Source organism: Myxocyprinus asiaticus, chromosome 35 (genome assembly GCF_019703515.2).
Source record: "Myxocyprinus asiaticus isolate MX2 ecotype Aquarium Trade chromosome 35, UBuf_Myxa_2, whole genome shotgun sequence".
In the NCBI taxonomy this organism is placed as follows: Eukaryota; Metazoa; Chordata; class Actinopteri; order Cypriniformes; family Catostomidae; genus Myxocyprinus; species Myxocyprinus asiaticus.
Genome location: NC_059378.1, coordinates 17,413,246 through 17,438,640, shown reverse-complemented (window position 1 = coordinate 17,438,640; position 25,395 = coordinate 17,413,246). Strand labels below are relative to the sequence as shown.

General features: G+C 39.8%; 2 protein-coding genes across 4 annotated transcripts in view; one reads left to right on the top strand and one right to left on the bottom strand.

Annotated features, from left to right (window-relative positions):
- itgb6 (integrin, beta 6) overlaps window positions 1–25,395 on the bottom strand; it is a 47,360-nt gene that overhangs the window by 2,952 nt on the left and 19,013 nt on the right. For 2 of the 3 annotated variants that reach the window (XM_051673397.1, XM_051673396.1), the window contains exons 8-14: window positions 21,512–21,607; window positions 21,045–21,134; window positions 15,109–15,243; window positions 14,387–14,652; window positions 14,106–14,257; window positions 3,324–3,546; window positions 801–895 (exon numbers count right to left, since the gene is read on the bottom strand). In XM_051673397.1, the coding sequence (XP_051529357.1) occupies window positions 801–895; window positions 3,324–3,546; window positions 14,106–14,257; window positions 14,387–14,652; window positions 15,109–15,243; window positions 21,045–21,134; window positions 21,512–21,607 (1,057 nt within the window). The remainder of the gene's footprint in view (window positions 1–800; window positions 896–3,323; window positions 3,547–14,105; window positions 14,258–14,386; window positions 14,653–15,108; window positions 15,244–21,044; window positions 21,135–21,511; window positions 21,608–25,395) is intronic. The other variant, XM_051673398.1, reaches the window with a different exon arrangement.
- LOC127426532 (uncharacterized) lies at window positions 8,115–9,362 on the top strand. The gene has a single exon (XM_051673399.1). The coding sequence runs from the start codon at window positions 8,379–8,381 to the stop codon at window positions 9,045–9,047; it is 669 nt and encodes a 222-aa protein (XP_051529359.1). The 5' UTR covers window positions 8,115–8,378; the 3' UTR covers window positions 9,048–9,362.

The following is a 25,395-nucleotide window of genomic DNA, read 5'->3' as shown; positions in this document are numbered from 1 at the left end:
GGGGCTGATCTAAGGGGTGGTGGCTTGGTGTGTATATATATATATATATATATGTGTGTGTGTGTGTGTGTGTGGGAAAGACAGAGGAGATTATTTAGTGCCTTCAACACATTTTATGCAAGTTTAAAAAACTGAAACAAGTACACATAAAACACATATTAACAAGGCCAGTATTGCTTAGGAATACATAATGATAGTTTGTATTTATTGGGGATGTTAAATGAAAAATCTGTCATTATTTACTTATCCTCATTTCATTCCAAACCAGTATGACTTTTTTCCGTGGAACACAAAAGGAGACGTTTAGCAGAATAGTAACTCACCTCTTTTTTCCATACAATTAAAGCATATAGTGATGCCCAGAAAGGACAAAAAGCACCTTAACAATACCATTAAAACAGTCCATATGACTTGTGCGCTATATTCCAAGTCTTCTGAAGCCATACAATAACCTTGTGTAAGGAACAGTCTGAAACAGACCGTAATTCATTGAAAGGCTTGCTTTCCGCCATATCTCTCAATTCTCATTTCTCTCTATTTGTCTCTATTTGGAGCTTGATAGCCCTTGGTTACTATCTGTTTTCATATTATGTAAAAGAGCTGCGTGAACAATCTTCAGCACATATTTTATGCCTTTAATAAGGAATAATCCTTCATGACCAACGAAACTACTGGTAAATAAATATTTTGCATGATAAATATTTGCTTTACTTTGTTGTGTTTTTACAATAACCACCCCACTGACCATGTGACCACTCATAAATTGAAGCTGCAGAGAACAAAACAATGTGGATTCTGACCTGTAGAATTGCTGACAGTGGCGTGAAGGGAATTACATTTTAAGGCACACTCGTCTGATGGATCCTTAGCTTTGAGGTAACACTCCACACAAGACCTGTTGGACACACACATACTTTGTATAAGCACAAACCTGTCAACCCCTCAGAGAGTTTATCTCAAGAGAAAGCTCAGTATTCTGTTCTTTGTGTGGAAACGTGGAGTGCTTTTCCCAGAGCTCATTCTCTATATATCTCTCTATCACAGAGTCAAATAACGCACAGGGTGGACAGGACCTTTAGAGAAAAGGAAAGGCGATACTGCAAACCAACCACATGCCTTTTGGTGCTCATATATGCCCTCTGGAAATGAGTGGACAAGAGGAAGACTTGTAAACACACACACACACACACACACACACACACGTTGGTGTGGCTATCCTTATGAGGACTCTCCATAGACATAATGATTTTTATACTGTACGAACTATAGATTCTATCCTCTAACCCTACCCCTAAACCTAACCCTCACAAAAAAACTCAGTTTAGTATGTTTTTTAAGTGATTTGAATTATGAGGACACTAGAAATGTCCTCATGATCCACATTTATAGCATAATACCCTTGTAATTCCCAGTTTGTAACCTAAAAAAAAAAAAATTCCTCGTAAACCTCCAAAACCCACCTACACACACACACACACACACACACACACACACAAACACATAGTCATGAGAAATACAGAGGAAATTCCTGATGAGGTGAAGACATGGTGCTAATGAACAAACAACTTACCGTTAGCCTTTATTAGGCTACGTTTATTTATGTAAATTACATAAAATTGTGTTACATTGTTTTATGTTACTTTTTTACCATTACTATTTTAGTATTGACAGTGGAAACTGGGTTAACTGTTAGCTAACTCATTTCTTTAAATATCTTTTTTATTTAAAGGTGAAGTTTGCAATTTTCTTTTCTCCTATTTAAAGGGATAGTTCACCCACATTTTTTCTTCCTTCTGCTGAACACAAACGAAGATTTTTAGAAGAATATTTCAGCTCTGTAGGTCCTCACAATGCAAGTGAATGGTGGCCAGAACTTTGAAGCTAAAAAAAAAGCATGTAAAGGCAGCATAAAAGTAATCCACATGACTCCAGCTGTTAAATCCATGTCTTCAGAAGCGATATGATAGGTGTGGTTGGGAAACAGATCAATATTTAAGGTCTTTTTTCATACACATCTTGTATGACATGAGGGTGAGTAAATAATGAGAGAATTTAAATTTTTGGATGAACTATCCCTTTAAGTTTGATGTACAAAGACAAACATCGGGGTTACCACACTTTTTGACCAATGAATTTCCAGGACTTTTCCTTGACCATTCCAGTTATTTGTGATTACTGGATAAGGGTTTTTAGAAACCATTTGGATTCAGACCAATTCCCCTTAATGAATCCCTTTCGCTAATGAAACATTTATTTGTGAACCGATTTGACCAACTCAGTCAAAAGAAATGACTCAAAATATTTATTCGCTCACAATCTGGAAATCAATATGGCTTGTGGCAAGTTTTACTTTTACTTTTATTTACACAGACCACAATTGTAACGATCTGGAAGGAAGTCACGAGAGCTGGATCTAGGTGCGGATAAGGAGCTTAATGAGAAATAAACAAGTACAAAATAACGGGTAAACACAGGACAAAATAAAACATCCACGATGGGAAACAAGAACAAGAACATGAACAGGAACAGGAACAGGAACAGGAACAGGAACAGGAGGGAACATCTACAAAGGGCACTGGTCATACACAGGAGGTCAAAACGCATAACAACTGACAAAGAACAAGCAAACAACAGGGCATTATATACACAAAGACTGATGAGTTAATGAAATATAGGTGAGGACAATCAAGGACAGCTGGCAGTGATGAGGGCAGGGAATTATGGGAAATGTAGTCCGGGAGGAACAGATGACGGGGAGAAACGCAAGGCAAACAACAATGAATCATGACAACAATATTTAGCCAATTTAATATTTTAGAGCAGAGCACACCTAGAAAAATGTATATTCACTATAAAAAGTTCCATTACTTTTTCATGACTTAAGATTTTATGACTTTTCCAGGTTTGGAACACACAATTTTTAAATACATATTTCCATGAGAACCTGGAAGTAAGCCAATCATTGGTTGACCTCTTGTTTGTTTGAATGGTACGATATGTAAACTTCTAGCTCAACCAATAGTGGGATTTGGGTTGGAACTACCTGTTTGGATTCATTATTGATAATTTTTGGAATTCGAATTGGTGCAGAAATTATACACTTCACCTTTAATTAAAATAAACATTTCATGATAATTTCTTGATAAACTGCTGATGCCATTTAAAAATCAGACAGCCCACGATGATTCAGTACAGAGCAAACCAGGTTGTAGTCAAAACAAATGCCCTTTAAATGCTGCATATTAATTATGAAAGTGAGTTTCCATCATGTCTTTAGTTTTAGACAAAGATACGCGTGTCTGTGTGTTTGAGCATGCCTTTACCTGGGTAAACTACAGATGTCTCCACAGGTAGGGCACCTTTCACAATGTTCACCCGAAGCTCCGGGTATGGCACACTTGCACTTTCCACACACACACTTCCCCCGTCCACTGCAGACGGATCCATCCGCAGACATGCACGAGTTGCTGCTGGTGCTACAGTTACAGGACTCCCCCATCCAACCGGCGTGACACACACACTCGCCACAGTCACATTCCCCATGACCTAACACACAAATACACATATAAACACACATAAAGGAGATTTATAGGTAGTTCACTGGCTCAGGAAAATGTAATGAACATTAATGAACAGTACATTATATTTAGTGCTATTAATCTATTAACATTTTTAATTCATTACATGACATGCAAATTATTTAATTTAATGAACTGCATATAAATATTTGCAAAAAAGCCCTCAAATAAAAATAATTCAATAATAACTCAAAATAAATATAAATATATCATAATTCAGATAATTCAAAGACATTACAATATTGTGACAAACGAGTAAAGCACTGACAATACAAAACCTGGCTTAAGAAATCAATATATTGTAAGTTTTATTTCCATATAACTGATATTTCCATTTCATTGATATCTGGCCTGAGTCTGTCAATCTGTCCGAGGTAGATGCGGCTGTTCTAACCAGATGTGTTTATGCATTTTGCTTGTGCTATTTTCATTGGTCTATGTACACATGCATCAGACGGACAATTTGTGTGTCTCACTCTGGTTCTCACTAGCGTTTCACTGTTTTTCAGCATTTTCTGCATAAAGGCTGCGTTTTTAGGACGCGATGTAAAGCAAAATGTCGTTTTAACTTCAAAAAATGTGTCTTGAGACCCCTGCACTCTGCTGCATCCAGCTGTATTGGAACACCTGTCGGTTTGTTGTCTGTTCAGGTGTGCATTGCCTGTATAGCTGGAGCTGCGCTGACTGCCCCCTGCTGATTACGACTAGTAAAATCAAGAAGGTGGTAATAAATAGCTCCATTGATAGGAAAATTCCTAATTGCAGAATTTGCATGATTAATTGCGTAATTTTTTTTATGTGTTATTGTTTTAATAAATAATCGCACTGAATTAATGTGTTAATGTAACATCTGAGTGGTCTCCTGCCCACCAGAGGGAGCCCTCACCTGAATTCTGAACTGTCACTTCCTGTTTCCTGCCACATCAGTTCCTGTAATGTCATTTCCTGTTTGCCTAGTATATAAGCCATGCGTGCTCATTCCCATATTGCGAAGTACTGCCAGATCATCTGCCTTACCAAGCGTTTATATCATTGCCTTATTGCCTAGTGTTTTGACCTGTTTGTTTTGACTTCTCTTTTGGATCTCCCCTTTTGCCTGTTTGCCTGGTTGGACTGCTTTACTGTGTTTTTGACCTCACTGCCTGTTTTTCTGACACTGTGTTTGGATTTTGATGGACTGTTTGAATAAACATCCGCATATGGATTCTTCCTCGGCTTCCGCCTCCTCATCATTACAGAATACTTCGCCAACTATGAATCCAGCAGAAGTTTCTCAGCTTCAAGCGGCGTTCGCTTATCAGAGCGAAATGCTGAAGAACTACCAAGAGCAGCTCAACAAACTGCAGTCGGCAAACGATCATTTGACCCACTTTATTCGATCGCTTCCTTCGGCTACACCACCAACGGTAAGACTGGCGTTGCCAGACAAATTTGATGGCTCTGCAGGACAATGTCGTGGTTTTATCAGACAAGCACGTATTTATGTTGAAAGCCAGAGAGATCAGTTTCAAAGTGAAGCAAGTAAATGCACTTTTCTGATGTCATTGTTATCTGGTAAAGCGATTGATTGGGCTGCAGCGGTTTGGGAGACGGATTCACAGTTTCGTTCCTCCTTTGCATACTTCTTACAACTACTCAGAGATGTGTTTGAATATCCCGAGGGGGGAAAGGATATTTCCACACAATTGTTACACATGTCTCAAGGCAACCGTACCGCTGCAGATTTCGCTATTGAATTTAGAACACTTGCCGCTCAAAGTGGATGGAATGATGCAGCTCTAAGGGCTGTTTTCAAACAGAGTTTAAACCTTGAGCTTCAGACGGAACTGGCCTGCAAGGGTGAGGATTTAACGTTCTCTGAGTTTGTTACTATGGCCATCAAGATAGATAACCTGTTGAGAAACAACAGACTTCCTCACACACACTTCCTCACTACACCAACCGTCAACCAAGAACCCATGCAAATAGGCTATGCACATCTATCTGATGAAGAGAGAACTCGACGCTGCCAACATGATCTGTGTTTTTACTGCGGTGAAGCAGGCCACCGTAACGTCGAGTGCCCACACAAAGTCGGGAGAGCCACCACTACTACCAGACGGGGGAGTGTTAATCAATGCTCCCTTCAGATTTCAAAATCGTTGTTGATTCCTGTTCAGCTGACTACAAAAAATGGTCCCATTACCTTGACTGCGTTGATTGACTCTGGTGCTGCTCTGAATTTGATCAACAAAGATATTGTCAAGAAATACGTTACCTTGTGCTCCCACAATTTGCATCACTAATGTCAACAATAAACCCATTGAGGGAGGTATCACCCGACAAACTGCACCTGCACAGCTACAGATTGGTCTGTTCCATAGTGAAAACATATCACTCTACATCACTCTACATCACTCTACATCATTGACTCACCCAGGTATGAAATCATCCTTGGACATCCATGGTTATCTGTTCACAATCCTGTACTATCATGGTATCATGGAGAACTGTCTCACTGGTCCAAATTCTGCCTCACCCATTGCATGAACATCAATATGCCAAGACCATGTCTCGCCACGAGTGTTGAGAGTCCGTTCACTGCCCCCAGTCCCAAAATTCCTGCCTGCTATCACGACTACTTAGAGGTATTCAGCAAATCTAAAGCTACACAGCTACCACCACACCGCCCCTGGGATTGCACCATCGACCTTCTGCCCAATGCCATGCCACCTAAGAGTAAAGTCTACCCACTATTGCGTCAAGAATCTCAAGCCATGGAAGATTACATCGAAGAGGCTATTAACTCTGGATTCATTCGACTTCAACCTCACCAGCAGCAGCAGGTTTCTTCTTCGTTGAGAAGAAGGACGGAGGTCTACGACCATGCATTGATTATCTTGGACTTAACAACGTGATGGTAAAATTCCGCTATCCGCTCCCTCTTGTTTCTGCTGCCCTGGAACAACTTCGTGAAGCAAAGATATACACCAAGTTAGACTTACGAAGTGCTTATAATCTCATCCGGATTAAGGAAGGTGATGAGTGGAAGACTGCATTTCTCACCACCAGAGGTCACTATGAGTACTTGGTGATGCCGTTTGGGCTAGCCAATGCACCAGCTGTGTTTCAGTCATTCATTAAGGATATCTTCAGAGACATCTTGAACCAGTATGTTATTGCCTACATTGACAATATCCTGATTTACTCAAAGTCGGAAGCTGAACACATTGAACATGTCCAAAACATCCTCTCTCATCTTCTTAAGCATCAACTCTATGTAAAAGTTGAGAAATGTGAGTTCCATGTTCAGAAAACAACATTCTTGGGATATCACATAAGTCATCAGGGAGTGGAGATGGACACTACCAAGATCCAGGCAGTCACAGAATGGCCCCAACCATCCACAATCAAGGAACTTCAAAGATTTCTAGGTTTTGCCAACTTCTACCTGCGTTTCATCAGGAATTACAGTATGATCACCTCTCCTTTGACGTCTCTTATGAGAGGGAAACCATCCAAGTTAAAGTGGACAAACGAAGCCACCATTGCCTTCACAAAACTCAAGTCAAGTTTTACTTCGGCACCTATCCTGAAACACCCTGACCCTAACCTCCCATTTGTAGTGGAGGTGGATGCATCTGACTGCCGGAACTGAAGCAGTACTGTCACAGCGTCAGGGTCAACCAGCTAAGTTGTACCCGTGTGCATTTTTTTCAAGAACTCACTTCTGCCGAAAGAAACTATGATGTTGGAAATAAGGAGTTACTGTCCATGAAAGCTGCGATAGAGGAGTGGAGACACTGGTTGGAGGGAGCCATTCACCCGTTCCAGGTTATCACCGATCACAAAAATCTTGAGTATGTAAAGAGTGCCAAGAGACTAAACTCACGTCAGGCCAGATGGTCACTGTTCTTTTCAAGATTCCAATTTACTGTGACATATCGCCCAGGAAGTAAGAATAGCAAGGCAGACGCCCTCTCCAGACGCCATGACCCTCCTCTCCAAGTTCATTCTCCTGAACCCATTCTCCCTTCTTCTGTAATTATCGCTCTTGTGAACTGGGACATCATGGAGGAGATCCAAAGAGCCACGCAGCAAAATCCTCCACCTGCTATGTGCCCCCCAAACAAACAATATGTTCCCCAGGAACTACGACAACGGGTCATGCAATGGGTTCATACCTCCATCACCTCAGGTCATCCAGGTATCTCACGCACAATCAAATTAATCCACAATGCTTTCTGGTGGTCAACGATGAACAGAGATGTAACTGATTACGTGAAAGCCTGCCAAGTTTGTGCACAATCGAAGACCCCCACGGAACTGCCATCTGGTCTTCTGCAACCACTACCCATCCCGCAACGTCCATGGTCTCACCTGTCAATAGACTTTGTTACTGATCTCCCTCCATCCGAAAATTTCACAACAATTCTTGTCATCATTGATAGATTTTCCAAGTCTTGCCGTCTTATTCCCCTCAAGGGTCTGCCAACCGCCATGGAAACGGCTCAAGCCCTGTTTCACCAGGTTTTCCGCATCTATGGTTTACCTGAAGATATCGTCTCTGATCGGGGGACTCAATTCACATCTCAGGTGTGGAAAGCCTTCTGCTGACAATTAGACATCAAAGTGAGTCTGACGTCAGGATATCACCCCCAGTCAAACGGTCAAGTCGAGAGACTGAATCAAGAAATCGGTAGATATCTGAGAACATACTGTAGCTGGGAACAGAATCGGTGGGCAGAGTTCTTGCCATGGGCAGAATATGCACAGAATTCATTAACCCATGCCTCTACAGGACTAACCCCATTCCAATGCATGCTAGGATATCAACCTCCTTTGTTTCCATGGTCTGGCGAACCTTTCTCTGTTCCTGCGGTCAACGACTGGATACGTCGTAGCGAGAGGGTATGGGATAGCGCTCATGTCCATCTTCAAAGAGCCGTACGAAGGCAAGAACTCCAGGCTAACCGAAGACGGCGCCCACATCCTCGCTACCAACCGGGACAGAGGGTCTGGCTCTCTACGAGGGACATCAAGTTACGTCTGCTGAGCAGGAAGCTCAGCCCAAGGTATGTTGGCCCATTCAAAATCGTAAAACAGATAAATGAGGTTACATATCAGCTTGAGCTTCCTGCTAACTACCGCATCTCTCCATTTCATGTCTCGCTCCTCAAACCGGTCCACCTGAATGCTGATCCCAATGCTGAGTCTCAAGAACCACCGCCTCCGCTGGACATTGACGGATCGCCAGCTTATAGGGTGAACATGCTGCTGGACTCGAGGCGTAGAGGGGGTCGGCTCCAATACCTGGTGGACTGGGAGGGATACGGGCCTGAGGAGAGATCATGGATACCTGCTTCTGATATTCTGGACCCCTCACTCATAGAGGAATTTCATCGAGCCAGGCCAGACCGCCCAGCGTCACAACCACGGGGACGTCCAAGCCGAGCGCCAGGAGTTGCTCCTAGAGGGGGGGTTCTGTAACATCTGAGTGGTCTCCTGCCCACCAGAGGGAGCCCTCACCTGAATTCTGAACTGTCACTTCCTGTTTCCTGCCACATCAGTTCCTGTAATGTCATTTCCTGTTTGCCTAGTATATAAGCCATGCATGCTCATTCCCATATTGCGAAGTATTGCCAGATCATCTGCCTTACCAAGCATTTATATCACTGCCTTATTGCCTAGTGTTTTGACCTGTTTGTTTTGACTTCTCTTTTGGATCTCCCCTTTTGTCTGTTTGCCTGGTTGGACTGCTTTACTGTGTTTTTGACCTCACTGCCTGTTTTTCTGACACTGTGTTTGGATTTTGATGGACTGTTTGAATAAACATCCGCATATGGATTCTTCCTCGGCTTCCGCCTCCTCATCATTACAGTTAAATTGATATTATATTATATTTTATATTATATTATATTATGTAAGACATCAAACATGTAACTGCATCTACTGTTTTAGGGTAGTTCACATAAAATTGTTTACAGTTGTTTGGGAAGTTGCCATGTTCTGCGGTGTGCTATATATTTTTTGTGTTATATATTATTTTATAAAAATTATACTTGCAGTTTTCTAGCTTCATATTAATCAAGAGATTACTGTACATGAAATATACAGAGTGTACTTTTAAAAATTCATCAGATTCATCCATACTGCAGGACATTTGAAAATGAACTAGTGCAAAATGCTGCTTATGATACTGTAGGTGAAAAACATACTGTAAAATAAATGGTGACCAGTTACAGGACCTAAGATATATACTTTCCCTTATACATTGTAACCTAAAATCTTAATGTTGATTAAGATTGGATATGTCATGTGTCAGCTATCCATATAAATATAAAAAGAGGAACACAAATATTCCACTTATATATATATATACACACACAGTAAGTAGCAAAAGACAAAAACAGCAACACACCCACATTCACATGTAAATATATATAAACACAGAATGGCCACATTAAACCCCTCCCCCATATGCTCCCGACTTCATCAACTGTTCTGGTAATTATCAGTGTGTTATTCTTTCATTAACATTCCACAGTTCCAGAAAAGACCAAATATCCCTCCCACTGTGTCAGCACTTTCTTTACCACCACTCCAGTCTTTCTCTTTCTTTTGTGTTCCTGACGGAGTTATGGTGGGTACAACTGTCAAAACAATTACTTTTTTTATTAAGGGGAAATATTTGTCCCCTGAAATTGCTTTTCAGGGGCATTTTTACATATACCAGGTAGGGCTGGGTATTGTTACAGATTTTCCCTATTCGATTCAATTCCAATTCACAAGCTCTCGATTAGATTCGATTCCGATTTGAAATCGATTATATGGGTGTATTTTTACACGTTTCTGTAAAGAGCATCTGTAGATAAGCGCACGTTAATGAGAGAGGACTCAAATTGCTTTAATCTCATCTGCGCCATGCATGATTAAAATTCAATGTTTATTTTTTGTTGTTTTTAATCAACAACTGACTGTAGAGGACAGAAAGGGTATTAAAAGAGGCATTATTCAGTGACAAATGGGTTGTGTGGATCTCGTCTTTGGATACACATTACACGAAACAACTTTTACTCTCAACACACAGTGAAAGACCTAGCTGCTGAATACTCCACTACTATACTACGCAATAACTGGTGAGTGAAATGTAAACTTTTACCAGCCAGTTGCCAAATATATACTTTATATATTTTAGTTGCATAGTGCAAAATTTTGTTTCAAATGCAAGTGATTTCCTCTTATTGTAGTAGAGGGTTGCGCATAGATTAAAAGATCAATTTTAGGATTAAAGATTCGATATCGAGATCGTTCAAATTAATATCGAGATGCATTGGAAAAGCTGTATTTTTACCCACCCCTTTTATTTTCTAACCATATAACAAAATGTTTTGTCAATTTATGTCAAATACTTAAACTGAATCAATTAATTATAATAAATTATCAATGCACAATGCACAAGATATTATAACACAATAAACACTCTACATTTCAAATAATTGACTAGTTCCCAGCTGCGGGCCGTGCATTTTAAGTCTAGGCCTTCAGTGTGATTCATGCCATTAAGATAACACAGTTTCACAATGAATAAGATGCTATGCCTATCATACATTATGTGGCAGTCAGCTAGTAATACCAACTGACATTTTAAAAACACATCCACGCATAAATGCATTCCATTCCCCAATATTCGGAACTGCAATGCTCCCGTTAGCTTAGCAGGGGTTTGACTCTCATTAGAGATGTCTCCTAGCAACCCAACTGATAAACAATGCTGCAGCGCTAGCATTTGTGCTTCAGGTGTACGATTATCAAAGACGTTATAATGTTTTTACACCTGTTTCTGCAGGCGTTTGTTAAAAAAAATCTTTGTTTAATATAGGTCAAACAACAAAATTCTGTTCCGCAAAATCTGTTTACCTGTTTTGTACCTGTGTCCCTGTCTCAACTCAAACACACTGCACATATGAAGCCTACTGGTTCTTTGTGTGATGTTATTCCATCCACTTTGTTTAAGGAGGTGGTGGACTCAATTGGTCCAAGCCTGTTATCAATTGTCAACAGTAGCCTGACCACTGGTATTGTTCCCAGCTGCTTCAAGCATGCTGTTATTCAGCCTCTTCTTAAGAAAGCAAATCTTGATTTGTCTGATATGAACAGCTTTCGACCTATATCAAAATGATCCTTTATGTCAAAAATATTAGAGAAGACAGTGCTTGCACAATTAAATGACTTTTTAGCTAGCAATAATTTGCTCAATAAATTTCAGTCAGGTTTCAGAACCGGTCATAGTACAGAATCGGCTCTGTTGAGAGTTTTAAATGATATTTTATTAGGTGTTGATTCTGCTAGTCCTGTTGCATTTCTGCTGCTGGATCTTAGTGCTGCTTTCGATACGGTCGATCATGACATACTTATCGATTGCCTAAGAGCCCAGGTTGGTATTCAGGGGTTAGCCTTGGATTGGGTCTCTTCATATCTCAAGGGTAGAACAATTTCAGTCTGTTTAGAGAACATCAGTTGTTGCATTAACGTGTGGGGTTCCTCAGGGCTCCATCTTGGGACCTGTTTTATTCTCCCTTTACATGCTTCCATTAGGAAAGATCTTTGATAAGCATGGCATACACTACCATCTGTATGCTGATGACTCTCAACTTTACTTTCCTATTAAACATGGGAAGCAACCCTCTTTTGAGTCTCTGTATGTGCCGATGTGAAGTGTTGGTTGGCAAACAACTTTCTCCAATTAAACGAGGATAAGTCAGAATTTATTCTTTTTGGTCAAAGGGGATGTGGGGTCAATTTAGATGGCAACTTGTCATTGCTTCCAGGGAAAAAACTTTCCTATGTGAAAAACCTGGGTGTTATTTTTGACACTGAGCTCAAGTTTGATCAGCAAATAAATGCTGTTGTTAAAAATAGCTTTTTCCATCTTAGATCTATAGCAAAGTTGAAGTCCATCCTCTCTTTTGATGATTTGGAGAAGGTTGTGCATGCCTTTGTGTCTTCTTGTCTGGACTATTGTAATGCTTTGCATCTGGGTGTGAGTCAGGCCTCTCTCTCTCGCCTGCAGCTGGTCCAGAATTCAGCTGCTAGGCTTTTAACTGGAACCAGGAAAAGAGACCATATTACCCCAGTATTGATTTCCCTACATTGGTTACCGATCCAATACAAAATCTCTCCGCTCTGGTGATCAGTTGTGTCTGTCGGTTCCTCGATCTCGCCTTAAAACTCAAGGTGATAGAGCTTTAGTGGTGGCAGCCCCTAGACTTTGGAACGAGCTTCTGTTGGCCATGAAATCATCTCTGTCTCTAGTGTCTTTCCAGGGGGCCTTAAAAACATATTTATTTTCTTTAGCTTTTAATTAACTGCATAATAAATTGTACTGTGTCAAGTTCTCTTATCTTGTCTTTATCAGTTTTAAATGCTTGTTGTATTCTTAAGCTGTATGTATGTGATTTTATTTTATTTTTTGTAACTCCATGTACAGCAATTTGGTACCAGTGTGGTTTTTGAAAGTGTTCTATAAATAAAATTGAGTTAAATTGTAATTCTGACTTCAAGATGCATTCCATTGCACTTTTCCTAGTAGGACGTTGTAAAACCTGACTTTCTGAGTTGAATGGAACGCAGCACTAATTTTCAAAACTTGATCCGACACTGAATGCTCAAGCAGCCTAATTTACACTTAGAAAACTCCTGATGTTGCTATAACAATGCAAAAAGCACTTACCAATTTGCTTAAAGTGAAACTCAGTCCTCCTTTCCTGTTTAATAAATTAAGCAATCACACAGTCATGCAGAACATCTCGTGTTTTTAAATCTATAAGGATCTCTTTCTCAGTGGTGATAGCGGCAGTGATGACAATCTCGCACTCTTCGCTTTCAAATTATGTACATCACTTAAAGCGTAATTGCGTCACTCAAGGCCAGCTAGAAGGCCTCGATCGGGACATAAATCAATAAATCAATCTGATTGGCTGATGAATCTGACAATCTGACTTTTGTTGCCCATTCATTTGCACTGTTGAGGGGTTCTGAAGAAATTCTGAAGGCCTGAGGGGGTGGAGCTCAGATTCACAAGCTGCTTCGGCTTCGGGCATGTGATTTGTGAAACAGTTGTCACACTTTGCTTGTAAAAATCAAGGAATAAATTCTGACTGGATAAACTTTTCATTTTCTCTATTTGTTTGTAGAATAATTAAGAGAGGAAAGCGATTAAAAATATATAGGCAAAAAGGTGATTGAGAATGAAAGGATGAAAAATATTTATTTATTGGGCATGTTAGGCCAGCAGAGATGGCTTTGCTGGCCCTGAGAATTCACCACTGCTAGTTCCCATGTTAAATAATACAGCTCTCTACTGTCTGCCATCATAGTAGACTAGATTTTTGAAAAAAAAAGTTGCTGTTCAAATGTTAGATAACAGATAAAGCAACAGCAGAATTCACTATGGTGGCATTTTCAAATGTCTGGGGCATTTTGATAAATTTTGGTGGTGTTTTTGCCTCGTGCCCTGGCTAATTTCTAACCCTTGTGGGTACTGACCTCCACAAAGCTCTCCTCTGAATCGGAGGCAGGAAAAGTCGTCGCACTCACAGTAAGGTCCATACACACGTCCAAAACTGGACGGGTGACACACGCACTGCCTGCAGAAACACTCGCCCAGGCCACTGCACATCTCAGCACCTTCATGTGCTCTGCCATGCACACACAAACACACACACAACCACACACACACAGAGACTTAAGTTAAAGTTATCTTAGCATGACTCATAATCACTGTAAATCTGTTACTCAATGTCACGTACTTGTTCTCCATTTCTTACCTGCAATCACTAATTTGTTCTTGGTCCTCTGTGCACTCACACTTCGGCCCTACAAAACCTGGATTACACACACAGGCTCCGCACTCTAGCGCTCCATGACCCTGACTGCAGTAAGTACTGTTGGGTTCAGGGTTTTGATGGCAGTCACATGCACAATGAGACTCCAGCTCGATCTCAAGGGCATCTTGGAAGCCCACTGGCCGCAAGGAAAACCGTCGTGGACCGGCAAGGCAACCCCTTAACTCGATCGTAACGTTAAAGGATACCTGAGGGAAAGAGATCACTTTTGTTTTCATTTCTGTGGGAAAACCTAGTTTTCATTGCTAAAATGTACATAGTGAAAGTAATTTCAACAGCACATCACTCAAAAAAACAACACATCCTTCTCACAAAGTTTTGAGCAAATATTTTCAAAACGTGTCCAACCTGCTCAGCCAGGTTTGTTTCTAACTGTCAAGCTGTTTATGTTGCTTAAATAAATAATGCTGTTAGTACAGCAATACAACAAGATAATTGTTTGTGTGCCAATTCTCTTGCACTCCAAGCAAAGACCTTTATAAAATGTATATTATATGTAATATTACATTCATGGTAATATATTACACATAAGCATGACATATTTGTTATTTAATAAATTAAGTAGGGATAGAGATTATGTATCTGGTTTAGTTCTTATGCTGATATATTGTGGAAGTGTTCCTTTAAGGAAAAACAGAACTGACCACATCACCAGCTTTGACATTGGAGCAGTTTTTCTGCCCAGGGAGTATGGTCCCATCCTGACAGAGTGCTGTGAAGTAAATTTGAAGACCCTCGGTGTCACCCAGAACCTCCAGATCAATCTCTGACCTCAGTTCCTGCCAATCAAACAGCAGACACATAAATCCCTACTGTACTGTGGCTGCTCATGAAAATTTTACCTCATCCACAGTACGCCTGAATAGATTTAAGCTGAAAGATGCATCTGTTATTCTAATCAAACCTGTCAGGCCAATATGAAGCTGATAGAAATATGCATAGACATGGATTACTTGTCTTTATATTGAGAGGTGTTACATGTAAATAATATTTGATGACAGACCGTTGAATTATTGATTGTAACGGCTGTGTGTGCTTGAAATTGTCAATAATTCAAACACTAGGAGTCAATTATTCCGCTTATACCACGGTTTTCACTTATACTTGACTTTATCTCAAGATTCATTTCAGGTGTTTGGCACTAAAATGCTCTCTACAGCATACTTGTGAACATTCCTTTAACCCTTTAAGCTCTGAAGGTGTTTTTAAAGATTTCCTGTTTCATTGGCATGCCCAGAATTAAAGGCTTATAACTCTACAAAAAAAAAAAAAAAAAAAAAGAGGGTCAATTGTTAGGTATTATTTTAAAGAAAACTTTTCAATTTTTTTAATGATATGGATTATGATAAATAATGAGACTCTCAGTGTTAGAATCTGCAAAAAAATCACAAAAAAACAAAAAATGTATTTTTACCCCCTTATTTTTCTGATTTGACATTATACAGTTTAAGTCAGAAGTTTACATACACTTAGGTTGAAGTCATTTAAACTCATTTTTTAACCATTCCACAGATTTCATATTAGCAAACTATAGTTTTGGCAAGTCGTTTAGGACATCTACTTTGTGCATGACACAAGTAATTTTTCCAACAATTGTTTACAGACAGATTGTTTCACTTTTAATTGACTATATCACAATTCCAGTGGGTCAGAAGTTTACATACACTAAGTTAACTGTGCCTTTAAGCAGCTTGGAAAATTCCAGAAAATGATGTCAAGCCTTTAGGCAATTAGCCAATTAGCTTCTGACAGGCTAGTTGGCTAATTTGAGTCAATAGAAGGTGTACCTGTGGATGTATTTAAAGGCCTACCTTCAAACTCAGTGCCTCTTTGCTTGACATCATGGGAAAATAAAAAGAAATCAGCCAAGACCTCAGAAAATAAAATTGTGGACCTCCACAAGTCTGGTTCATCATTGGGAGCAATTTCCAAACGCCTGAAGGTACCATGTTCATCTGTACAAACAATAGTATGCAATTATAAACACCATGGGACCACGCAGCCATCATACCGCTCAGGAAGGATATGCATTCTGTCTCTAGAGTTTAACGTAGTTAAATCTCTCCCAGAACTACAGCAAAGGACCTTGTGAAGATACTGGAGGAAACAGGTAGACAAGTATCTATATCCACAGGAAAACAAGTCCTATATCGACATTACCTGGAAGGCTGCTCAGCAAGGAAGAAGCCAATGTTCCAAAAACCACAATAAAAAAGCCAGACTACAGTTTGCAAGTGCACATGGGGACAAAGATCTTACTTTTTGGAGAAATTTCCTCTGGTCTGATGGAACAAAAATTGAACTTTTTGGCCATAATTACCATCGTTATGTTTGAAGGAAAAAGGGTGAGGCTTGCAAGCCGAAGAACACCATTCCAACCGTGAAGCATGGGGTGGCAGCATCATGTTGTGGGGGTGCTTTGCTGCAGGAGGGACTGGTACACTTCACAAAATAGATGGCATCATGAGGAAGGAAAATTATGCAGAAATATTGAAGCAACATCAGACAGGCAGTTAAAGCTCGGTCGTAAATGGGTCTTCCAAATGGACAATGACCCCAAGTAAACCTCCAAAGTTGTGGCAAAATGGCTTAAGGACAACAAAGTCAAGGTATTGGAGTGGCCATCACAAACCCCTGACCCCAGTCCGATATAAAATTTGTGGGCAGAACTGAAAAAGCGTGTGCAAGCAAGGAGGCCTACAAATCTGACTCAGTTACACCAGTTCTGTCTGGAGGAATGGGCCAAAATTCCAGCAACTTATTGTGAGAAGCTTGTGGAAGCCTACCCAAAAGGTTTGACCCAAGTTAAACAATTTAAAGGCAATGCTTCCAAATACTAACAAAGTGTATGTAAAATTCTTACCCACTGGGAATGTGATGAAAGAAATAAAAGCTGAAATATCTATCTATTTTTCTACTATTATCCTGACATTTCACATTCTTAAAATAAAGTAGTGATCCTAACTGACCTAAGACAGGCAATGTTTTCTAGGATTAAATTTCAGGACTTGTGAAAAACTGAGTTTATATGTGGCTAAGGTGTATGTAAACTTCTGACTTCAGCTGTATATCTCAAGGTGTAAATAAGGAAGCTCTGAAAAACTGCTTTTATTTTGTTTTTGTAAAAAAAAAAATTATTTTAGTGTCCAAAAGATGTCTCTAAGTATCCAGAAGCCTCTACAAACAAATAAAACATAACAATTGTACATAAGAACAAATTACACATGCAAATACAATATTGATTAAAGTATGCTCTCTCTCCAAAGCATGCAGGCATGAGTAACAAGATTTATTTCAGTTCCATTCTGTGCCATTTAAGCCATCACTGAGTCTGTGTCATGTACTTCGCGCCATCTTCTGGTGGCCATATGTAACTAGAGAGAATGATCCTCTCTGCCCATATTTGGATGACTTCCATCTCTGGTTGCAGTGATCTGAATCCTTATGCGATTGGTTTAGCGTTCCATGATTCTGGACAACGTACAGCATAATTTCCATTAAAGTCTTTTCATCTAATGTGTTTTTAGCCATATAGCACGTTATTTGCCGTGTGCACATTGTGCTTCGTGTGGATTATCTAATGATCTATTCATCCAATTACGTTGTGTGTGGGCTCGTTTTAACAGGAATCCCCCCCAAGTAATGGTATGTGATATTTTATGTTCTGTTTATTTTTTGTGAAGTTATAAGCAAAACCACAGCTTATAAGCAACATCTGTTTATGTCAAAGACATGTACTGAGCTATTACTCACTATATTTTTGTCTGGCTGTATTCTACGCTTTGAGAGCTTTACAATGACGTATGACACATGGCTATTTGATCAGTTTGATTATTTTTACCCATTACAAATAGAACTCTTCTGATTTGTCTGAAAATTTCAAAGCACATGTTCACTTTTGGTCATAATGGCTACATGCATTGTAAAGTAGAGCTTCTAAGCTTTAAAATGTTACCTATTTTGTTTTGATCAAGACTGTAGTTATTAATATTTTGATCATTCTTTTTTCTCTACTGACATGTCATCTGAGCCTAAAGGGTTAATCTGTAGCTTTACCACCATTCTGAAACAAATTCTATCAACAGCTTCTCGCTGGTGCTGATTAGCATATAAAATAATTTTGATTAATCCCTGATGAAGAAAAAAAAAATAAAAAAAATAAAAATAAAAATAAAAAAACGCTGTTATATTAATGCACTTACAATGTTAATAACCGGTACTATGCATTTTGAGGGCTTAAAAACAGAACTGTGAAGCTTGTATTTTAAAGCACTTATTTGTACTTATTTTTTCTATGCAAAAAGTCCTTTTCTTGTATCTTTGCACATATCATGTGAACATTACTGGGCTTATAGGCTGTACATGGTCATGACAGGAGTTGATTGTATATAACTTTGCACAGATATGGTTGTTGAGCGATTCGGTCACACTTTCAACCTATGAGACTAATGTAGTTTGAAACGTTAATTCATAAAGAACATGGTAAAATTATATGCAACTATAAAGCCCAAGGTATTCTTCAGTTTTTACATCCATGCTAGCATATGAGTGATGTAAATTTCATTATCAGCATAGTACGTAAGCAGCCCGATTTTTCTAATTGCTCGTACTCTGTATATAAAGTCTGCGTGTGCGACTGGAATTATTTGCACTAATTAGTGGGACCACAAGGTGGCAACACTCACCGTTTGGCCATTGCTTTCACAAAGTAGTGCAAGAAGTTGACGTAAAAACCGGTAAACAAGTCAGGAGAAAGGTGGAAACAACAACAGAGGATGTGCACGTCAAAAGTGTATGTATGAGGAGGTCAGGAGATATTAGCATTTGTATAACTTGAGTTTGAAAGACTAAAGATATCTTTGTGGGTCTAAACTCCTGCGTCGACTGCCTGTGTATGGGTGCATGGTAAAATGGAGTATATTTTGAAAGGCTAGAGTGTTCATAAAGTATACTTTGGGCTTAAATGCAGCCAACAAACCTGCAATTATCTCATAGTTGTGTTTTTATAGAAAATTAATCAACTTTCATGGAAGTCAACCAATAAGATTCAAGAATTCAAAAGTGCCGGCCGTGGTATTACCTGGAGAACCTGACATGCCTTTGACAGAGGGTTACTCACATGCTAAGTCAGCAATACTATCGCTCCAGTTGTGAACGCGTCCAGGGCGTCCACTTAATTTCAAATATTTACCCCATTTACTGGGGTTTTCACATATTTTACACTTCAATGATACACCACAGTGGTACACCTTTGTCAGTTAAGGTTTGACATGCAGCAACCAGGTAGTTTCTGGTGGGTCTTAATGTAGACAGTGATTAGAGTATGAGCAGAGAAAAGAGAGATAGTGGGGGCAGGAGAAACTGGGGAAGGAGAGATCTAACAACAGCCAAAGAACGAGTGCAGACATGCTCTGTGAACACAGCAATCTGTAAGAAAGCGAGCTGAGGGGTGTAACAGGAGGGGAAACTGGGAACAGATAAGACAGGTCACCAAGAAAAAAGAAAAACATTCTCTTAAACTTAAAGGGATAGTTCACAAAAAAAATGAAAATTATCTCATCATTTACTCACCCTCATGCCATTCCAGATATGTAAGACTATCTTTCTTCTACTAAACACAAACTAAGATTTTTAGAAGAGTATCTCAGCTCTGTAGGTCCATGCAATGCAAGTGAATGGTGACCAAATTTTTAAGCTCCAAAAAGCACATAAAGGTAACATAAAGGTTATCCATATAACTTAAGTGGTTTAATCCATGTCTTCTGAAGTCATCCAACTGGTATTGGGTGAGAACAGACCAAAATATAACACATTTTCACTCAACAGTCATCAACAACCTCCTTGGCGATCATGATTTCAAGCTTGATTACACTTCCTAGCACCATCTCTGTGCATTTGTCAAGCACTAGGAAGTATAACCGAGCTTGAAATCATGATTGTGCCAAGAGACTCCAGTGACAAGATGTACAGTGAAAAAGGAATTACATTTTGGTCTGTTCTCACCCAAAACCGTTTTGGTCTGTTCTCAAAACTGATTAGATCGCTTCAGAAGACATGGATTAAACCATTGGAGTCATATGGATTACCTTAATGCTGCCTATATGTGCTTTTTGGAGCTTAAAAAGTTTGGTCACAATTAACTTGTATTACAGTATATGTACCTACAGATCTAAGATATTCTTCTAAAAGTCTTAGTTTGTGTTCTGCACAGGGGCGTAGTTTCCAGGGGGGATGGGGGTAAACCACCCAATAATCAAAACAAGCAAGTACAACCCCCCCCCAATATTTATACCATGATCAATGGTAATGGAGCCCTTGGTTCTGCAGAAGAAAGAAAGTCATAAACATCTGGATGGCATGAGGGTTAGTAAATAATGAGAGAATTTTCAGTTTGGGGTGAACTATTCCTTAGTACCTTAGTACCCAACAACTACCACTGAGCGATTTATGCACCTTATTCAAAAATCATTTGATTTTGGCTGTTTTCTCAATGATGAGAGAAAATCTATTACTATAACTATTTTTGCATTTAAAACACTCACTCCCATAAACACAAATACTGTATGTTGCGTTATTGTACCTTATATGCAGTCATGATAAGTTCCAAAATGTTCCTTGAATCAGTCGCCAACACTCCCACAGTAGCACCAGGAATAAGACTTGCATAATTCTGTTAGAAATGCAGAAGCGGTTAAAAATCAACTTAAAACTTTTGGACAGTAGCCACAGAATTTGAGATGTTGGAGATAGATAAGAAGAAAGGGAGGGAGGGAGGCAGAAAAAAAAAAAAGAACTAAGAAAACAAACAAAAATATTTGTCATGAGAGTCGGTCTGGGTGATGTGATGAAGACTGTGTTTGAACATGTTGTAAGGAAAACTCAATACACTTGTGATTCATGGAATCCATCTACACACTGATAGATCTTCCTTCAGAGGTGCTCTCAGGTTCTCACACATATGGGAAAACACATGCCTTTTTGTTTGGCCATTGTGCTTTAAAATGAATAAACATCAGTGAGAAAGTCCCAATGAGAGTCTTTTCTCACCTCATAGTTCTGTCTCTGTTTGTCAGTCACAGCAAATATGAGGAGGATATTGTTTTCAACCAGCTTGTCTATTAGCTGCCCTAACGTTGGATACTCCTAAATAAAGACAAACAAAGACTAAAAATTACATTCATTATTAAAATGCCTTATGCTTTGATGATAATAGAGAAATAATAACCAGTGTTTCCCCTAGGATTTTTTTCAGCAGCGGTGCTGTTGTGCGCTCGTCCACAAGCCCGCAACGCCGGACCCGTATTAACGTGTGTTGGTCAAAGAATAGATTAAAACAGGGGTGTCAAACTCAATTTCAGCCTGAGCCACATCAGGGTTTATTTGTGCCCTCAAAGGGCCCTTTGAAAATGTGGCTCTAGCACCTGCTTTGGTAGCACACATGCAAATAATATTACATATTATGTGCATTGAAATGCACATTTGACAGTACATCATTGATTTTAAGGTTGGGATGCAGATGACAAATATGATATTAACAACAGTAACATCTGTGGAAAAAAATGAACACCTAATTTTTATATGGCTAAATTGAAATATTCTGACAGTGTGACAAATATGGTCTTCTTTACAGATTCCTTTCATCAGGCTCCTACTATTTAAACTACAGTCATGTCTTGGAATTTCTGGAGGCAAACAAAACAACTTACATTTTCCTACAATCAGAGAGCATTACAAGAGTACAGATTTTACACAGATGGAAAACTGATAGCTTGGTCCATAATTATGAAATGCACCATAGTTCTTCCATAGAAACCATAGTTATAACAATTATATTTGTAATAGTTCATGGTAACCATAGGTAAAACCATGCATGGTTCCTCACTACCATGGTTAGTAACTATGGTTTCTACATAAAGAACTATGGCATTTATGTAATGAAACAACAGCAGTCTAAATACATTTAGAAAGTTTTTCTGCCACAACTCCCATATGTAATATAGTACAGTTAGTGTTACTACAGTAAATCCATGGTATATTTTTGTAAGTGTTGTGATTTGAGAATTGAAAAACCTCCTAATTTATGTTCCCTATCGATTCAGTTCACTCGACATTGCCGTACGCACTATGGGGAAGTGTCTTTACACGACCTTGTTGAAACACTTATACAATCATGACAATCCTCTGACTGGCAACGGTGTCTGAGCCCTGCCCCTTTAGAACCTGTATAAACCTATATAAGCGGGTGGTCAGTCACCATTTCTTCAGAAGTTTCTTCCTTCAAGACTGCAATCTTCGTCTTTGTCTTGGAACACTTTCTGCTTCGCCGTCGATATACACTTACAGCGGACAGAACTCCTCAGCGAGACATGGACAGGACTCTGTGCTCAGCGCCTGCACAGAGAGGCTTTCCGCTCACCTGTGTGTTCCGGGAAAAGAGTTCTCCACATCGCCGTCGAAAATGCTCTCAGTGAACAGGTTCTTCACTTCAGATGCTCTTCGTTTATTAACATGACACTTCAGCGAAGACTTCGACCTGCTTCCCACAGTGCTCTGGCTCGAGTTACTGTATCCTTATATATATATATATATATATATATATATATATATATATATATATATATATATATATAAAATATTGACTAAAAGGCTCTACAAGCCTGTTTTGACTGCACTGATTGGAGTGTTTTTGAAGCTGCAGCCACTGACCTGGACGAGCTCACAGATGCTTTGACATCATACGTCAGTTTCTGTGAGGATATGTGCATTCCTACAAGGACTTATTTAACAAACAACAATGACAAACCATGGTTTACAACAAAGCTCAGGCAGCTTCATCAGGCCAAAGAGGATGTTTACAGAAGTGGGGATAAAATCTTGTACAATCAAGCCAAAAACAGACTAACAAAAGGAGATTAGAGTGGCTAAAAAAGCTATTCTGAAAAGATGAAAAACAAGTTCTTAGCTAACGACTCTGCATCAGTGTGGAAAGGCCTGAAGGACATTACCAACTACAAGACACCACCTCCAACTCTGTAGGGAATCAACAATTTGCTGATGATCTGAATGTGTTTTACTATAAATTTGAAAAGCCCAGTCTCACACCCCACACCCACACCGACCTTCACATCACACAAACATTTACACCTCCTGCAACCCCCCCTCCTCCCCTCTCCTGCTACTCAACCTGCACTTAGGATCTGTGAAGAGGATGTGTGCCGGGTCTTCCGGAAACAGAAGACAAGGAAAGCACAGGGACCAGATGGTGTTTCACCCACTTGTCTAAAATCCTGTGCTGAGCAGTTGGCCCCCATCTTCAAACAGATCTTCAACACATCACTGGAGCACTGTGAAGTTCCCAGCTGCTTTAAATGCTCCACCATCATCCCCATCCCAAAGAAACACAAAATCACAGGACTTAATGACTACAGACCCGTTGCTCTGGAATCTGTGGTCATGAAGTCATTTGAGAGACTGGTGTTGGCCCATTTGAAGGACATCACTGAACCCTTTCTGGATCCCCTGCAGTTTTCTTATCGAGCTAACAGGTCTGTGGATGATGCAGTCAATATGAGAATGCATTATATACTTCAACATCTAGACCACTGGTTATCAAACCTTTTTTTTAACCTCACGCAGTGCTCAGAACATTATCACATGTCATTGACGCAGCCATTTTCTTTTTCTCACTGCGATGATACAAAGGATTCACTAGCACAACATTATTAACCAGTCTTTAATTTATTTTATGCTGAACATGAGCAGGCCAAAGTCAAAAAGTACCATTTATGACTTTTCACAAGAAAAAGAGGGCCTGAGACCGAGACCCCTTCAAATGAAGCAGCAGAAAACGCTGTCAGATTTCCAACCCTGCTGCACACAGCGGAGATCAGCAGAAAAGATCGTGAAGGTGATGCAGGTGAACAGAATAGCAGTATCAGTACTGATACTTCTTGCCCAGCAAAGAAAAAGCAGAAATCTGGAGTAAGCCATATAAAGATGATTTTTTTAAGTTTGGGTTCGTCAGCTGTTCCGATGCAGGTCATGCTGACATACCAATGTGCGTAGTATGCAGGGAAAAGTTGGCAAATGAAAGTTTGAAACCAGCGAAGATGGAAAGACATTTAAGTACATGTCATGCTGATCTGGCAAACAAACCTGTAGAGCCGAGGAGGGCAGGGCCGGGCTGGAATGAGACACACCCGGTCCCCAATCAGCCCGATGGGGCGCGAGAGGGATAAAGGCGGCCGGGGACGACAGTTCGAGAGAGAGAGAATTGCAGGCAGCTGTACTGTGTGTTTTTGGTTGTGTGTTTAAGTTGTTTATTAAATTATTATTTAAGTTGTCAAGCCAGTTCTCGCCTCCTCCTTTCCACTGAACCCTCGTTACAAAACCATTATCTTTTTTTCAGAGGAAGGCTCAAGAAATTCAGTCATCAGCTCAGGTACTCAGCAGAAGCATAACATACATCACAAACTGTACTTGGCATCTTATAAAGTTTCACATCGTGTTGCCAAGAAAAGGTGCCCCACACAACTGCAGAGAGATTAATATTGCCTGCTGCACTAGACAGTTAATACAGTTCTGGATGAAAAGGCATCTGAAAAGCTAAAATAATTCCTCTTAGTGACAATACTGTGTCATGTCGAATTGGGGATATTGCCCAGAATTTGAACAGCTCATAGTGAGACTGAAGTCAGCAAAGGATTTTGCTATTCAGCTGGACGAGAGCAAGACATCGCATCAAGCGCTACGTTATTGGTTTATGTTCGGTACGTTTGGCAAGGTGCATTTGTTGGAAATCTTCTGTGCTGCCTAACACTGCCTTCCAGCATGCCAGGAGCACATATTTTTGAAGAGTTAAATGCTTTCATGACAAAATGCGGTCTGTATTGGGCCAACTGCAAAGGCATCACCAGCAACGGGGCGGCCAA